Source organism: Festucalex cinctus, chromosome 4 (genome assembly GCF_051991245.1).
Source record: "Festucalex cinctus isolate MCC-2025b chromosome 4, RoL_Fcin_1.0, whole genome shotgun sequence".
Classification (NCBI taxonomy): domain Eukaryota; kingdom Metazoa; phylum Chordata; class Actinopteri; order Syngnathiformes; family Syngnathidae; genus Festucalex; species Festucalex cinctus.
Window position 1 is genome coordinate 22699642 of NC_135414.1, and position 17176 is coordinate 22716817.

A 17176-nucleotide genomic window follows, 5' to 3' on the forward strand; every position below is an offset into this window, starting at 1 on the left:
GCAACTTTGTTTTAATTTTACTATTTTAATGCATAAACTATAATACAATAATGTTTACTATATAAATAAAGATGACTTGACTATTTCACTTCGAGAAAAAAAAAAACTCAGTTATGGATTTTGAAGTGTATCCACCAGAGGGCAGCAATATACAACTCCCATCTTTCGTAAATGAAGGGAATAATCCAATAATAGATAGACAGTTTATCAATCCATTTTTAAGACCGCATTTACATTAAGCACATTTTAAATAATGGTTTACATTTCACAGTGCCTTTTTTGCTTTATGCTACACAACCACAAATTAGATTTTTTGGGGGGCGGGGATAGGTCAACACATTTAGGGTGAAAAGACGACGTTTATTGTATGCTTTGAATTTAAAAATGTTAACACCGTCATTCTGGTGGTCAGATATACTAAAGTCGTCCAAATTATTTTAACCTACATGATTGCATTAGTTGGTCACTACTAGTGAGACTGAAGTAACATTTGCTTCGAAAATGGCCTGTTGTAAGTAATTACAAAGTGCCCTCATTTCCTAGCGGGGCTTTAAATGCTGCTGAAGTCACAGTTTTGTAACTTGTCATTTCTTCTGCCCTGGATGTTGGCAGCCTCACGGCCATGTGTTCATTATCTGCTCTTACAGCTTTTGACTCCAGCACTGCAATTACATCCTCGGACGCACTGATTAATCCAACACGGAGGCTTTATTATTTTATTTATTTATTTTTCATTCAAAGTGAAAAGAACATTCGCGGACACTTTGCCAAAGAGGAGCTGCTCGTTTATGGCGATAGTCTTTACGTTACAATAAGACGTTTCAATGGCTGCATAAGTGTTCTCGTAAAATCTTCAATACCTGAGGGATTCATGTAATCCGTTTTATTTAACACATTAAATGGAGGTTCAAGTGATGTTGTTACGTAACAAACATTTCAATCACTTAAAGATTTTGAGTCATTTGTGGACCCGGAAACTCGCACCACCGCGCCTCTGAGACACCTTCGGTGAGCCCACATTAATATAAATTATAGCATTTGTTTTTACTAAACGTTGTCCCGACATTGCTTGATTAAAGTTATCATGAGAAAAAAACTTTAGCAGAAACTCCGAACAACACTTCGCTGAGCTCTACCTTAGCCTAGCCCATATGCTATAGCCTAGCGTAGTGGTTCTCCCACCTTAATTTTTAAAGTACCACCATAATGACCAACGTTAAAATATAGTAACATAAGTTTAGGTGTTAAATTAAACAAAAATGAGGCAGAGGCTTTATTCCTTAAATAAATATATAAATAAATAATACAGATGAAGTGTTTTTTTTTCTCTCCATGTTCTCAGACACTTTTAATACAGTTTCTGATTTTCCATTGTTGTTTTTAATATTTGTGTGTTACATGTAAATAAAGATGACTTGACTTGACATAGTCTTATCACATAAATCCACAGATAAGGCGCAAGGTGCGGCAAACAGGATTCATACCTGTTCCCATTTGCTACACCGAAGAGGAAACAGTAAACAGAGCACACACAGGTAAATATTTTCATGTAAGTAAGCGCTGTATGATCTGTATCATTTATATAATGATTCTAAAATTAAAATTATACTGTATAAGTAAAGGCCTCCCTCAAATAGATGCCCAATCTGCACATGCATGAGGAAATTACTATAAACTAATTGGTTTACAGTAGTGATGAACTAGTGGTTCATGGACAGCAAATGAAACATCCAAGGGACTTTTGTACTGAAACTCATTTTATTTTTTTAAGAACGTGCTGTTCAGAGGCAAGATGGCTAACTAAGAATATGGCCAAGAGTTGGGAAAACGTGGTTATATTCAAGTGTTTTTCTTGTTTTTGAAAATGTTTAGTTGTCATGCTGTCCCTCAGTTTGAGTTCACTGCAAAGCTATAAATGAAATGTTTCGTTTTGTAGCCTTATTTATTTTGTTCAGCATTTCTCTCCGCTTCTATTCTCTCGTCTCTGTCACATAATCAATCACCACCCCCACTCACTTAAAGAGTTAAACGGAAAACAACAGCAGCGACACAACCGACGAGAGCAATGTCGACTCCACTCCGGCACAAAACATAGGCCTCGGTAAATATTAAATTTTAAAGGATTCCCAGATAAGGTGGCTTGAAAAATTGAGGCAGCACCCCATTCTTCCAGATAAGAGAAGACGGAGCCATCTGGAGGCTGCCAGATAGCGAACTCCCACGCCATCCGCGAGACCTCACTCTCATCCGAGGCGGCGGCCGAAAGAATGAGTACCGACGCTTTCATTATGTTAACTTTCAAAATGAACTCATTGGCATTCAAAGCATATGCTGCTTTTTCCTTTTGTAAACACAATGTTGCTCAGCTTCGACTCCTAAGAAATATTCGGGTCAGTCCTAAAACTAATAACGTTTATTAGTTTGGTGGAGTGTGCTAGTGGGATATTTGTAATATTTTTGTTTACCTCATTTATATTTAGTCACGTCAGTGGGTTAAAATATAAGAAAACAGCCCTCAGTATGATACACTGCACTTCTAGAGCCAAGCAAACAAGAAATACAACAGGAAACAAGCTATTGTTTTTAAAATTATTGATAGAGCTCTGGTGTGGCTAATGTTTAGTTAAGTTTGTTGCTGGGATAGTGTTAGCAAAAATCTGCAGGTTAGTTACTCCCACCAAAAAAAGATTAATAAGTGCGGAAATATGGTGTCAAGTAAGCAACATTTTTAACACAAAAACAGGGGAATGGTACATTTATTCAAAGAATAACAGGATAGCCCACCCCCCCAAAAAATTAATTAATTAAATAAATAAATAATAATAATAATAAATAATAAAAATCTCCAAATAGGGACATTTTTGAGTTCCAAATGATGAATATGTGAGGATATGAATAGTGTCTCCACATCATTTTGAGGAAATTTGTTGACAAACATTAGCATATCTGTTGCCAGAGGTGGAAAATCCTTGGTCCAAAAAGTGGCTTTTTGGCCACAGGTGTTCCTGATATATAGGGGAGCTTGTTTATCTTGCTACCTGTTGTTTAAGGATATGATAACACACATGACTAGAAAAGCAAATCAATGGCACCAAATGTCTTTCAAATGGTTTTTTTTTCTTTCTTTCCCTAAGAGACCTCAGTAGTATTCATTCGGCAACCTTCCCTTTCTTACTTCAGAGTTCCACCAGAGTGGAGACCGGAGGAAGGATCAAATGAAGGAATGATGAAGCAAAGTGAAATCCAACACACCAACCAGGCACCAAATGTCTCTTAAGCTCGTATCCCATTAAGCAGTGAAGATTTGTGAGTGTTTACGAGGGTGGCTGATATTGTTTTTTAATCAGGGTTCATTCAAGGTCAGAAATGGTCACAAAGATATTTGCTCACAGTTTTGTTCGCTAACAAGGAAGTTTTGAACATGTTCAAAATTTCTTGTCTATTTGTTGCCATTAAAGCTGTTTGCAAACACCTTGGCGACTTTGAACGAACTCTGACAAAAAAACAAACAAACAAAAAAAAAACATCCGCTCCCCTCGCAATCAAAACACTTGTAAACCTTTTCCACTTTGTGGGATCTGGGCTTGAAGGGTTAAATATAGTGCGTGCACCCACATGTTGTTTTGGGTGAGGGCCTGCATCTCCCCCAAATCCATTTTGACTGTCTGTTTGAAAACAAATATGGCTGTAATAGACTCTCAGGTTGTGTGAATAACCTTGTCCACATTGCTACTTTGTTGACTCCTCGGCTATTTCTTCACAGCCACATTGGATTTGGCTCCAGGATAATAGTTTTGTCACAATGTTTTATCTGCGCTCTCACTCCACTGTTACCCCTAATTACCCCACCCCTCTGCATTTTCCACTCGGCCCACCAGAATTCCCAGATAGCAGATGCGAGTCGATTAGGGAATATCTTTTTGACCTGCATTGCGCAGCAACTGTCCTATAGGCTCCTGGATGAAAGCTGTTACCTTCTTGATAACGGGCGACCCTGGAACGATAACCTTCCGGCTAGTTTCGAGGACATGCTGTTTTCGCTTCCTATGTAAGCGCTTGCAGTCGCAGCATTTCTTATTCAGCTTGCGCCAATTCTTTCTCTCTCTCTCTTTTTTATTTTTTTTATTTTCTTCAAATTGGATTTGCCGCGAGGTTAATCATTAAGTTTGGCTCTTCGACTGTTCGGGTGACCGCCGACCACTCGTTGAAATGCGATGAAGGGCTTTGAAAGACAATCCCATGGAAAATGCAGCGACTACTTTCTTTCTGTATGCAGAGCAGATTTGTCGCCGCGGTTACGCGGAGTCACTTTGATTAATTTACTTAAGGATGCTGACATCTGCGTTTGCAGATTTTCATTAAGATCAATGGCAAACGGCTTCAGACACGCTTCCACTTGTCTAGGCTATTATCCCAAAAGGCACGGTAGATTAAGTAGAAAAATAACTCGTTGATTAGGATAAAATCTCCCTTTCAGTATCAATTGTTTTTGTTTAAGGCAGCTTTTTTTTTTTTTAGAAATATAATCAGGACACACCTTGTTCAGAAGATGTGCATGTAGGCCCCGAGGCAAAAAGTCCTGGAGGTAGTGGGAGGGGGGAATAACGTGTTACATACTTTTCAGGAAGAGTGCAGTGTGAGCCACTGTCAACCCAAGTTTTAATCCTTCCCTCCACTGTGTTGTGCGATGTTATGTTGTTATCTTAATGATAATCGCTGCCTGTATTTCTGTGCCCCCCCCCCCCCCCCCCCATGGGCTCCTTCTGCCAGGTTGGGGCGGGTTGAGGAGCTGCGCCTTATCATCAGCTTTGTCATTAAATCAGCTTTTTCTACGCCACGTCCAAAAAGTTTACTGCCGTCGCTCTTATCAGGAAGGATCAGCAAGCCGGTTTTCTTTTCAATCACGGCTTTGCACATTCAGCCGGGCGCAGATAAAATACAGCACAGGCTTTTCCATATGGGACGAAAATAGTATTTAATACGGAGACAAACAAAAATGGACAATGGCGTAATTTGCAATTAGCGTTAGTGGATGTCAGCTGGTTTTCAACCGCACACGTGTCTCCCCCCCCCCCCCCCCCCCCACACACACACACACACTTTATTTTGGTATATAGACAAAAGTAATCTGAATAGCAAAGCACCCATTTTGCTATATGCTTTTAATGGGGAAAAGTAGCGCCATCTGCTGGAGAAGAGGCAAATTACAAGAGATTCGTTATTTCAACGCAACCCAAAAATGGCATTACAGAGAAAATAGCATCTTATACTTTGGAAACAAAAAAACGATAATGATTGGCATTTATTTTCAGTATGTGGGTTTCCATCCACCTATTTTTATTAGAATTTTCAATATTTGTGAAAATTAATCTCGAATGGAAACGCTACAAATTCTAGAAAGGCCTAAAATTAGCACAAAAAAAAAATGTTTTTCAGTTTGGTAGGTGTGGATTTTTCAGCGTATCAATTAAAGCAAAATGCAAATTTTGGCTATAGAAACAGGTTTTGAGAATAAACAATGACAGGATACACATCGCGCGTTTTGACCAGTTATATGTCACACGTACATATTCCAGTCACAAAAAATGGCGTAGGATGAAAAAACTGAAATATTTCTGGAATTAAAATAAGCGAACATGATCCCTTTTGTTGACGGTCAGCCAAGTGTCAGGTGCCAGAGAGATGTCATGGCGCAGTTTCCTCTCAATATTCACCAAATGATAGCAAATGTCCATCCATCCATTTTCTTGACCGCTTATTCCTCACAAGGGTTGCGGGGGGTGCTGGAGCCTATCTCAGCTGGCTTTGGGCAGTAGGCGGGGTACACGCCGGACTGGTTGCCAGCCAATCACAGTGATAGCAAACGTGAACGGGCATAAGTCACATGTTCATTGTGCGCAGTTTCACAAAATTCGCTTAAAAGTTTTGAAACATTTGAGTGGAAACCCCATTTTAATGGCTTTCAGCCTTTTCACACAAACACAAGGGCACTCGCGCTCGCACGCAAACATTGTCACATTTTACTCCATGCCTTGAATGGGGAAAAGTAGCACCATCTGGTGGACAAATAGTGGTCAGCTGGAAGTCCAAATATATCCATATTTGGATGTTTTGATCACTGTTGCATGTTTGTGTGTGTGTGTGTGTGTGTGTGTTTTGCGATTTTTAATACTGAAGCTTCAAAGCAACAAAAATTGGACAATAGCATGATTTACATTTGTCCGAGTTGCTTTCAATTCTTTTCTTTTTTTTCACACGCACACACTGCATTCTGACGTGCACCAACATCAAAACACACTTTGTATAAAACTGGAAAATGTGTCATAATTTGCTCCATGCTTTGAATGGTGTGAACTAATGCCATGTGTGGACAAACGGTAGTCAGCAGCAGTCCAAAATGAAACCATTTAGGTTGGATTAGTTTAATATAAATGTTGGGGGGAAGAAGAGTTTTATGATTTTTTTTTATTTTTATTTTTATTTTTTTAATGGCTATCATTCGGCATTTTTGACATTCAACAGCCAAACAAGCGTAGGGGAAGAGAAAACATGAAGAAGAAAAAAGATTTTCATTTGTCAGTGGTTTTCAGCTATTTTTTTTTTGTTTTTTTTTTGTTATCTCACTCACAATCTTATCATGAAACAAACAAAGAAGACAACTGTATGAGTCTTAGCAGTTCATGGCTTGTTTTCAATCTTAAAAGTAAAAACAAATGGGTTTTAGAGAAGGTACATTGACACAATTCTCACGGCTTTATGTACGTAGAAGGCAAGTTCTTAACATCGCGGTCAGGCTGCAATTGGTTTAATTCTTGTGAGATAGCGTTCTGTCCCAGTGGCTGTTCTGATTGTCTCCGTGTTGTGCTCAAGTGGAGGGCAGTGCCAATTGAACTCTGTTGTTTGACATCCAGTCAGTGCAGGAGGGGGGTCACGGAGACCCCCTCGCCCGAACACACACGCTTACAGTGCGGCAAACTGCTGAAGAGCGACGGTTCTGGAGGTCTCTTGAATGTGGACGGGGTGGCAGGCTCGTCTCTGTCCTCCCACAGTGCACTGAGACTCTCTGGGGGTTGATAGCCCGGCTCCTGAGAGTCTAGTGGGTCTTTAGAGAGCAGGATGCTGATGGAGGGCACCGTCCTGTGCACGGTCATCTCTGACGTGCCCCCCTCAGTGTTCTCCCATACCTCTTTCACCACCTTGTACTGCAGTTTGGTCAGCTGGTGCAGCGAGCCCACTTTGCGCTTCATGATCTCGGCACATGTGATGGTCTTGGTGACGGCGCGGCCTGACCCGGTGAAGACCACCTGTCTGAGTCCACCCTCTCCGCCGACACAGAGTCCTTTCTCGCCTTGCATCCGCGCCATGGCGAAGCCCATCAAGTTGCGGATCTTACTTCCCTCTTTAACGCGCATCTCCAGGACCCCTGAGGCCAGTCCGGGGAAGGGACAGGGGCTGTGCTCTTCAGTTCTGCAAACTTTCTTGAAGCCTTCCTGCCCCAGTTTGAGCGCAGCGGGAGGCACTGGTTGAGGTGCCGGTTTAAATGTGGTGGTAATGACATTGTTCTCCACTTTGGGCAAGCTGGCATTTGTGTAAATATGACCCTGATATGGAGGAAAGGTCCCAAAGTTTTGCCCATTCTCCGTTTGAATTGACGTATTTACTTCCAGTCCCTGATGGGGCTTGAATGCACCCCCGGTCAGGAAGTGACCACTGACCACGCCGTTCCCCGTGAACATGGCTCCAGATTTGTTTACGTTTCCATTATGGTAAGCCACTCGACTCTTCCTCCTACTGACAGCTGTAAAGTTTTACAAACAGACTTCATAAAAGAAACATTACCCTCTTCTCCCCTAAGAGTGATATCAACACAGTCTTTAATGCAGACTCTCTGAAAGAGCTGGAGAATTAAGATAAACGCCCGGCTCGCGAATCAAAAGCACTGCCGGGACCATTCAAAACGTTCTTTAAAGAGAGTCTCCATTTCATAGCATTTGGAAAGCGCTTCAGGGACAGATAACGATAATGAAAATAGCCTATATTGTTCGTTTCAGTTCAGTTTTTCTGCAGTAGCTACCAAATGTAAGAAGTACTTTGCCGGGAACTTAAAGTTTAAGATTTGACCTTTCCTCAAGCAGTCCAGTCCATTCGGGTGTCGCTCTCAACTCCTTTCAGTCCCGCTCATAAGTTCCACCATCTAATTTTGGACTTTTGCCCATTTTTACTCCGGCACGAGTCAGTCACCGGAGTTGCGTTGACTTCCCCGGAGTGTTCCTCCCCCGGAGCGCTGGCTCGTTCCCAGTGATGCCACGGGAAGTATATTGTTGCTCCCCACCAAGAGACATGAGGGACAGGAGCTGCCTCGGCAATGCTCACAGGAGGAGTGTCTGTGTGGCTGAGTGGGGATGCGGGGCATGAGGAAGGGGGGTGTTCGGCCCTCTTAAAGGCGCAGGGCATTTTATCTTCCATCCTGAACGCTGTTCCCTCCTCTGCCGCGTCAGCTCGCTGGGTCCCTTTAAGGAACACCACGCATTTCCCCAGCAACTTTGTCAATCTCTTTAGAGGACATGCCAATGTTCAATGTACACGACTGATTAAATCAGAGCACCCGAATAGCAGCTCTGTCAATCTTTTAAGAAAACAAAAAAGTTCCCCAAAACAATGGATTAAATTAGATGCATTGTAATTGCAAACATCCTTCAAAAGGGGTGGATGAAAGTCAATTGCATGAAAATGCGGCACACTTGGCCTTTAACTTTTGAGATTGTTTGCAGCCATTCGAGTTTAAGTAATGCAACATGAAGAGCTTTAGTCAAGTGACGCTGCCCTTGGATTGTAATTCTGTGGAGTAATTTTTCTTTGCAATTTAAAACAATTGTGATGTAGAAAATTATTCAAATTTTTCACAATTGTCTCTTTATGGTCTATCTATAATTATGCTTCCATTTACAAGTTTGCTTGCTTTCCCCCATCTTACTGCTTAATGATTTTAGAGTCCGTGGCTTGGACAGTCTTAATGTTGAGCCCACACAACAGAACTATTTTGTACAGGAATTAGCTTATACTGTTGTTGCCCTTTCTCTTAATAAAAAGATGCTAAGCTAGTGCTTAGCTAATCTGGTTGTGACATTGTGACAGTTTCTTACTCTTCTTCTTGTCACTTCTATCATGGTAAGAATTGGTCCACCATTTGTAAACTCCATCTCCCATCTATTATGCTTTTATTTTCTTCAAGTCATCCTCCTTCCTGATTGGCTATCGTGAAATTCCACATGCTAATTGATGTGACTCATTGTGTCCTCTTGATGATGGACAGTGAGCTGATGCCAGTGTTGGGTACATGTGTAGTACTTCAAAGTACACAGACATTTTTCTTGATGAATAGGTTCAACAGTTTTTCTTTCTTTTTTTTTTTTTAACAAAACTATTTTATGATTCAACCTCATTTCCCCTACTCTTTTGAGCAGCTTGCTTCGCCTCTGGTGCCGGTGCAGTTTGGTTCAACTGGCACAACAACCCAGAGCTACCTCACTAATCTAATGTCCATATGTGACTTAATGAGTCAGCAAAGCAGTGTGCAACAACAGTTTGCTTGACTTTTTGCACTAAAATAACTGTAAAATGTTCGCACCAGGGACCTGTCGTCACTGCCCCTGGCGATTGACGTCAAAAGAGGCTTTCTTTTGCACTGGCAAAGAGTTGGTGCTGGTCTGGCAACAGGTTTATGACATGTTTTTGCTGTAAAACCACTGAAGAACAGGTGTTAATTTTCATTGCTGGCATGTAACGAAGTAGGCTATACCTATTTTAAATTGTATGAAAATTGATTTACTTGTATCAGCAGTTTGCTTGAGCTTTATTTTTCGGATCATTTGTTGACTTTAACTCTCTGCATTTGAAACACTGAGGCTGTATCTATACTTTCTAGTCTCTACTTTGTAAAAGACTTTCTTATTTTAATCTCTGCGGATAACATGATATATATATATATATATATATATATATATATATATATATATATATATATATATATATATATATATATATATAGAATATATTAGGGGTGTGAATTGCCTAGTACCTGACGATTCGATTCGTATCATGATTCACAGGTCACGATTCGATTCGATACCGATTAATCCCGATACGAATGGTCACGATTCGATACCGATTAATCCCGATACGAATTTATAAGTCGATTGTTGCGATTTTTTCCATTCAAATTTAGAAAATACTATCAGTAAATTTGTACATGTACACTGTAAGATTTGTATGAATATATTTATCTAAAACTTGAGGCTTATAACCGTGAGCCACTGTACACAAACAGTTTGCAATCTGTTTCACATTTGAACAGCATTAAAATAAAAATATTAAGGCTTAATGTGCCGTTCATATAACATTCTTCCATGCTCAAAAAAAAAAAAAAATCGATTCTGCCGATTATTGAATCGATTCGAGAATCGCGCGATGTAGTATCGCGATATATCGCCGAATCGATTTTTTTTTTTAACACCCCTAGAATATATAGAAGTAAAGCTAACCGTGGTTGAGATCTTGACAGATTTATTGACTGACATCTTTGGGTTGCATAAAGCTGAATAAAACAGGGACAGCAGTGACAAGGATGAACGTGAACCAGGGAACATAAATGACAATGACGGATCCGATTCGGAGAAGCAAGATATTACCAATCTATGGTTTTATTAAAGAGACTTGTTTGATGTTGGCAGCTCCAAGTAGGATTTGTGGCTTCTTCTTTTAAGAAATGCACACGGATGGATTGATAGATAGATGAAGAGTATATAGGAATCTTAATGGGATTTCCATCACCAGTGGGTGGCGCTGCCCGACTCGCTTCTTGCGCTCCAGACAGGCCCAGACAGTTGCGGCGTCCACCTAATTAGCTCAGTGGACAGGTGGATTTGTTTTTTCTTCGTGTGACTGACAGATGAGAGAATGCGTGAGGACAGCCCACTGAGGCTGAACCTATAAGGCCGAGAGAGAGACCGACGAGTCGTAACTACCCTTCCACTTGGTATATCTGCCAGTAAACAGTGGTGCCCAGACAGGTATATGAGGCTAATATACAGACCTGTGTGTTGTGTAAGATTTATGCTAATAAGGGAATCCCTTGACCTTCTTCAGAGAGCTTCCACTTTGTTCACCTTCAAATGTCTCCTTTTTACCTCGCTGATCACCATCCAGACAACCAGCGGTGTGCAGTGGCCTTTAAGGTGCTCAAAGTAAAAAAAAATAAAAAAAAATAATAATAATAAAAAAAAAATATTAAAACGGGCACATGAATAACATGCCTGCACTGTACACTCACTTGAGGTTCGAACTTCGAACTCATGCCACCACCGAGGTGCTGTACGTGGGGTGGGGCGCTGGGAGGGGTGATGAAAAATTGATCGAGGGTGTGTGTACGTGTGCATATATGTGCATGCATGCATGTGAAAAAAAAATCCAACATTCTTAATTGAAATCATGGCTATACAATAAATCATACATGATAAAACTGTTGTCTGCAATGCCAATGCCAAGCATCCACACAAAAAAACAAAAAACAACTTGTTTTAACATTTGTGTATGAAGAATCGATTATGAACAACACATTTACATTAATAAAAATGATTATGGAAAATGTACTGGAAGTTTACATTTCAAATAACATTAGTGCTATTAGGATATTGCTATAGTGCATGTAGCATAAAAAATTTCTTTATATTTAGCTTGATTCAGGTAAGAGCAAATCTGTCCGTGTATCTTGTCAGTCTTTAGTTGTTGCAACTGTACTCAACAATTAACTGCCACATCTTGGCAAACTAGAGTGTTTTGTTTTGAGAAAATGCTGCGATTATCTTTTTGGTTCTTCATTTGCTTGAGTTTTGGCAACCATATATGGTATATGGCAACCATATACCAACCATATTTTATTTTATTTTTTTTTCAAATTATTATTATTATTATTATTATTATTATTATTATTGTTGTTGTTGTTGTCGTTGTTATAATGGTCATAATAGTAACATTACTGCGGTTTCATGGCTTTAAATATTCTCGTTCGTCCCAAAGGTGTTTGATGGGGTTGTTGGCATTATTACAACACGAGGAATAATTTCGCATCAATGGGTTTCCATTGGAGGAGAAGAAATGTTTCTTTTGTTGCCTTTTATTTTTCCCGGCTGAAAAGAAGACACGAGAGCAAGGACAGGAGGAGGAGGAGGAGGAGGAGGAGAAGGTTTTTTTTTAAGCGCTCGCCACCAAAGTGATCATTCTGTTGTTTGGGAGAAATTACTCTCATCAGTCATACAGAGATGCACAGCTGCCTACAGGGATGTGGTAATGTCAGTGTGTAATAAAGCGTGTGTGTGCGTGAGCATAGCAATGGGGGAGGGTAGGGGGTCGGTTTGGGGGGGAAGTGGTTTGGTGCAAATGTAGGAGGGCAGCGGGTGAGAGAAGTCTAATTTAACCACAGAGAGCTTTAAATTGATGATGAAGACTGCTCTGTAATAATCTGTATTTACCACATCATCACGGCGTGTAGTTTACTGCTTGTTGCGTCTGGAACAAGATTGATTAACAAACTCTGTGCATTAGAGACAGCGCACTGTGGTTTTAAGAGGAAAACACGCATGAGAAGCTAACATAGCGTAGTATGCACCTTTGCTTGGAGCCTCTTTTCTTTAAATAGGTACACACAGATGTCATTTATTCTGAAAATCTTAAACATGACAGCTAACCTAACCAATGAGAAGCTAACATAGCAGTCTAAATCATTATTCAGTGCACTTTCTTGACAAACGGCACAAACGGATGGATCACAGAAGATTTACATAAAATCTAAATCATAAAATCTATTTTCACTATCGGCCTGGTCAAAGCAAGCCACAACGTTCCCCCAAACAACAATACTTTAAATTATCTCTAAATTATCTCATTGTGAAGAAGAGCGCCTACACATGGGAGGACTTTGACGCCATTAAGAGCCTGGATTCTTAGAACTAACTATGTTGTGTCTGGATTGGTGAAGGATGTCGGCTGCGTTCAACACGACAATGTTTGACTCGTAGCAGCAAAGGTATGTTCTATTTATCTTTGGGTTGACACGGGTTACTGGTGTAAAACGTTATTCATGAAATCGTTTGTGTCCATGCACAAACATGGATGTAAATGAAGGATACTAGTCACTGAAAATCAAGTGAAAAGCAAATGGTAGAGAACTCATTGCGGCTAATCTGACACGCTAACTTATCACTATTGCTTCTTCTTGTCAAACAACAAAGACTCAAATGTACAACTCTGAATCTTTACTCAACAGCACAAACAGATCGACTCAAATGATAAACACTGAAGGTTTTGTACATCAAAATAGTGAATATCATTGGATTGAATTTGAAAGAATAGGTGAAGGCCTTTTCCAATTAGTTGAGGCAAATGTACAACACCAGTCACAGAAGATCCAAGTACCAGTTACAGAAGATCCACATAATGTTTCAAGCAAGCTAGTCTTGCTAATGTGAGAAGCTAACATCTTTATTTTGTTCTCCTTCTCATCAATCAGCCTATAAAGTTGGTTGTCTTTGCAATTTCCATTGTATTCTTCTGCACTTAACTTTTAAAAAGCATTATGACTGAAGTGGTATGGAATGACCTTTTTGAAAAGACTGTTTTTTTTCCCTTCCACACCTCCCTCCATCCCTTTTAAGTGCCTTCATTTAATGACGGGGAAAAGGCGGTGGCCGTGTCGGGGACGACGACTGCGACGGGCACTCACGCTTGGTCACTTGCTCCTTCGCAATTCCTCTGCGCTTACACCTGACCTTGGTTTATATCTGTGACATTCAGTCCTCAGAGACTGTACAGACAGACAAAGCTTTTTGCTCACCTGACCTGGAATTGACAGCAACAACAAGGATTTGCTCTTCCTCACAGATTTGACAGAAATCATTTTATGACGTGTTAATTGGGATCTAGTTTTAATGTGATTTTAAAAATGGTGTGAGAGCTTTAGCCGCAATGCTAAAGCAATTATAACAAATATGATTTTGTGTATGCCTTTTAATTGTCCTCTGCTTCCCTTAGGTCTTTAAGTAAATATAGTTGTCATTGAATTTAAAGCTGCAAGTCACTTTACCTTCTTTTTCAATAAACAGAACTGGCTGTTGACTTTAAAGCAATAATATCAAATGTTTTTTTGTTTTTTTTCCTCTCCTGTGTTTCCCTTGTGTTGTTAACTAGAATTGCATGTATAATTTAAATCAGTGATAAGGAATATTATTCTTTTTCCTTCCGGGCTTTCATTAAACAAAGCAGCACTTTTTTTTTCTTTTTTTTTCTTTTTTTTTTTTTTTTTTTAACTCAAACCAATAATAAAGGATAGTTTTTTTTTTTGTTTTTTTTTTTTTTTTACATAGCTTCTCTCTGATGAGTTCTACTAATCAGCTTCCCTTATGTATTTCACTAATCAGAAAAACACATAGTTTAAACCAACAAAAAGTAATGCATATTGTTTTCAAGTTACAAGAACTGCACATGGAATTTATTTAAAGATGCAATAAGATACACCCAACCTTTCAATGTTGGGCTAACCTTATGTTTTATAAAAAATAAATAAATACATAAGTAAATATATAATTGAATAGTAACTATACAAAATACTCAAATTTCTTTCCCCCACCTGGGCATTCCTTAGGGTTTTTTCATTGACCGGATCATCGCATAGCATTTAAAGCAACGATAACAAATACTGTTTCACTCACCTGGACTTACATAGATTTTAAAACATGAGTACTGTTTTTTTTTTTTTTTTTTTTTGTTTTTTTGTTTTGTTTTTTTTTTAAACCATGCGCTTTTCATAGACCAGACCCCCCCCCCAAAAAAAAAAAAAAGTAAAAAAAAAAAAATGTCTACATACAGTGAGTTGATTGCAGCGTTCCCCTCGCATATTTGCAATTGGAAAAATTGCCAATTCACAGATTCTTTTTGGAAACTGCCCTTTGTTGTTCACTGAGAAATTTACATATTCTGTGTTTTTGTGCTTTATTTCATCAGCGTAGCCTCTATAAGAGAAATGTAGTCCTTTGGCTCTAAACTGTGGCATTCATAGCAGCAATTGTAAACCTTGCTCTGTACCTTGTCCCTGTGAATAGCAGGGAAACACTGTAATTCTCTTTTTCATTCATTTCAATTATACTTTTATACAGTTTGCAAACAGAGCTTCAGAACAAAATAAGTTTATGAATGTAGGTTTCTCTGTATGTTAGTATACATTAGAGTTGTAAAATCAACATAAAATAGAACTCAATTTATAAATTGTTAGCATCGACGCTAGCTGTAACATGAATTGTGAAGAGCAACGGCGAGTTCACCAATTTTTGTGTATAAGAAGTGTGTGATCCTGAGTGGCCATTGGTAATAGTAGGTACCATGTAGCACCAAGATGTGCAGAGTCACATAAAGTACGTATTCCGTCAATTGGAATGGGAATGGGGGTTCGGTTGGTGGGCATAATTGCTAACCGGTTTGACACATATCGATTTACTTTTCTGACGGAACTGCAGAGGCGTACATTTTATTGTTTGTTTGCACTCTGTTGTCGTCGTGCTGCGTAGTCAGGGTTGCACTCACACATACACACACACGCACACGTGCCGCCCCCACGACAGCCGGTCACTCACTTTGCGTTAACCGCAAGTGTTTTCACGGTCATCAAACAACGGTGGCCTGGAGGCGCTCATTTTCACTCCGTGTGGCGCTCGCCCTGCAGCTCGGTTCTGCCCCACAAATTCACAGCCGGCCCCCCGGTTGGAGCGGCAAAATAGGGGGAGTCACGACACACGCACACGCACGCACACACGCATGCATATGCACACAGCCTCTGGATAGGGACACACACAAAAAGTATACACTCAGCATAAGGAAGGCTGTTGGAGCAATTACAAAAACATGGCAGAACACGAGCGAGTAGGGCCGCGCTATCAGAGGGGAAATAGAAGTGAGCGAAGGAAAAATGATGACGCCATTAATAATGCTCGCGGGAGGAGGGGTGGATGGCCCTCCCCGCCATTTGTGTGTGACAGCACTTTGAGGTGCAAATGGTCACTGCGTTTGATTTTTAGACATTTTAATGGGCCCTGTTTTTGCAGCAATGGCGAACAAAAAAAAATGTTCTACTTTGATTCCTTGACATATGAGTTTAATTCCATGACAAAATGCTTAACTAAAATTATTTGTATATCAAATAGATTTGAAGGGGAAGCAGTTGAATCAATCATGATCATGCTTTTTATTTTATTTTTTTCCCCCCCAAGTGTGGTTACTAAGACTAAAAGTATAACTGCTCAAAGAAAATTATCACTCAGTTTTATTAGCCTTTTGAGACACCGCTGACAATTCTGGGACCCATGCAACTGCCCATGTTTGCCTGATAGTAAGTACGCCCCTGCCCTTATATCACTTGTTTGGTTAATAGATAGATTATTGGATTAAGTGCCTATTTCCTCCTTTACTTGTTTTCTAAGATTTTTTGTTAATAAATCTATCAAGTCAGTCATGAATTCTGGGCCCACCCTGTATCAACATTAAAACACTATATGATATCTACAGTACAGTGCAGTGTGGCACATTCTGTATACAAAAGCATTGCATGGCATGTAAGGTAATGTCTCTCTGTCCCCCGAGCATCCATTATGTTGGTTGACAACACAAACTTCTTTCTTCATTTTGCCTTTCCTTGTCTTCTCCTACTATTCACACGTGCACACGCACACACGGATCCCGCTCCCTCGGGTGCGACCATTCCCTCGGCACTGCATTGCAGATGCGTCTCACACAGTGAGCTGGAAGTTTCACTGAAGACACACGCAACATGAGACAGTCTGAAAGAGATGGCGACAGAGGTACAAGTGGACACAGCCTTCAGGATTCTGGCCCGCCTTCTGTTTTGTTTTGAATTCCCCATAGAAAATGATGGAAATGGAAAAAATCTTGTCCAGGGTAAAACATTCACGTTCATAAAATCTTCCATTCACTCTAAAAGTAATGTTCAAATATCAAAGTAAATACTTTAATTCCACCCTGCCTACCGACTGTAGGGCAGGCATGGTACTCAAAAACAGGAAGAAAAGAAAAAGAAATAAAAAAAAAAACACCATAAAAGAGTACTGTCATAGTG

At 39.9% G+C, this 17176-nt stretch overlaps 1 protein-coding gene and 1 long non-coding RNA gene across 3 annotated transcripts; one reads left to right on the forward strand and one right to left on the reverse strand.

Moving 5' to 3' along the window:
• Positions 1-593: 593 nt before the first annotated feature.
• LOC144017057 (uncharacterized) lies at positions 594-14176 on the forward strand. Of its 2 annotated transcripts, none has more exons than XR_013283078.1 (5): positions 594-1008; positions 1451-1535; positions 2023-2101; positions 2174-2271; positions 13710-14176. It is a non-coding gene; the product is annotated as an uncharacterized LOC144017057 (long non-coding RNA). The 2 variants fall into 2 exon arrangements; XR_013283079.1 differs by lacking the exon at positions 13710-14176 and adding an exon at positions 3181-5011.
• Positions 5205-8424, reverse strand: LOC144016979 (ribonuclease P protein subunit p25-like). Its single transcript, XM_077518201.1, has one exon. The coding sequence runs from the start codon at positions 7734-7736 to the stop codon at positions 6912-6914; it is 825 nt and encodes a 274-aa protein (XP_077374327.1). The 5' UTR covers positions 7737-8424; the 3' UTR covers positions 5205-6911.
• Positions 14177-17176: the final 3000 nt, after the last annotated feature.

Excerpts from the sequence above, each read along its gene's own strand:
- LOC144016979 (XM_077518201.1), bottom strand. The coding sequence starts at position 7,736 with ATGTTCACGGGGAACGGCGTGGTCAGTGGTCACTTCCTGACCGGGGGT.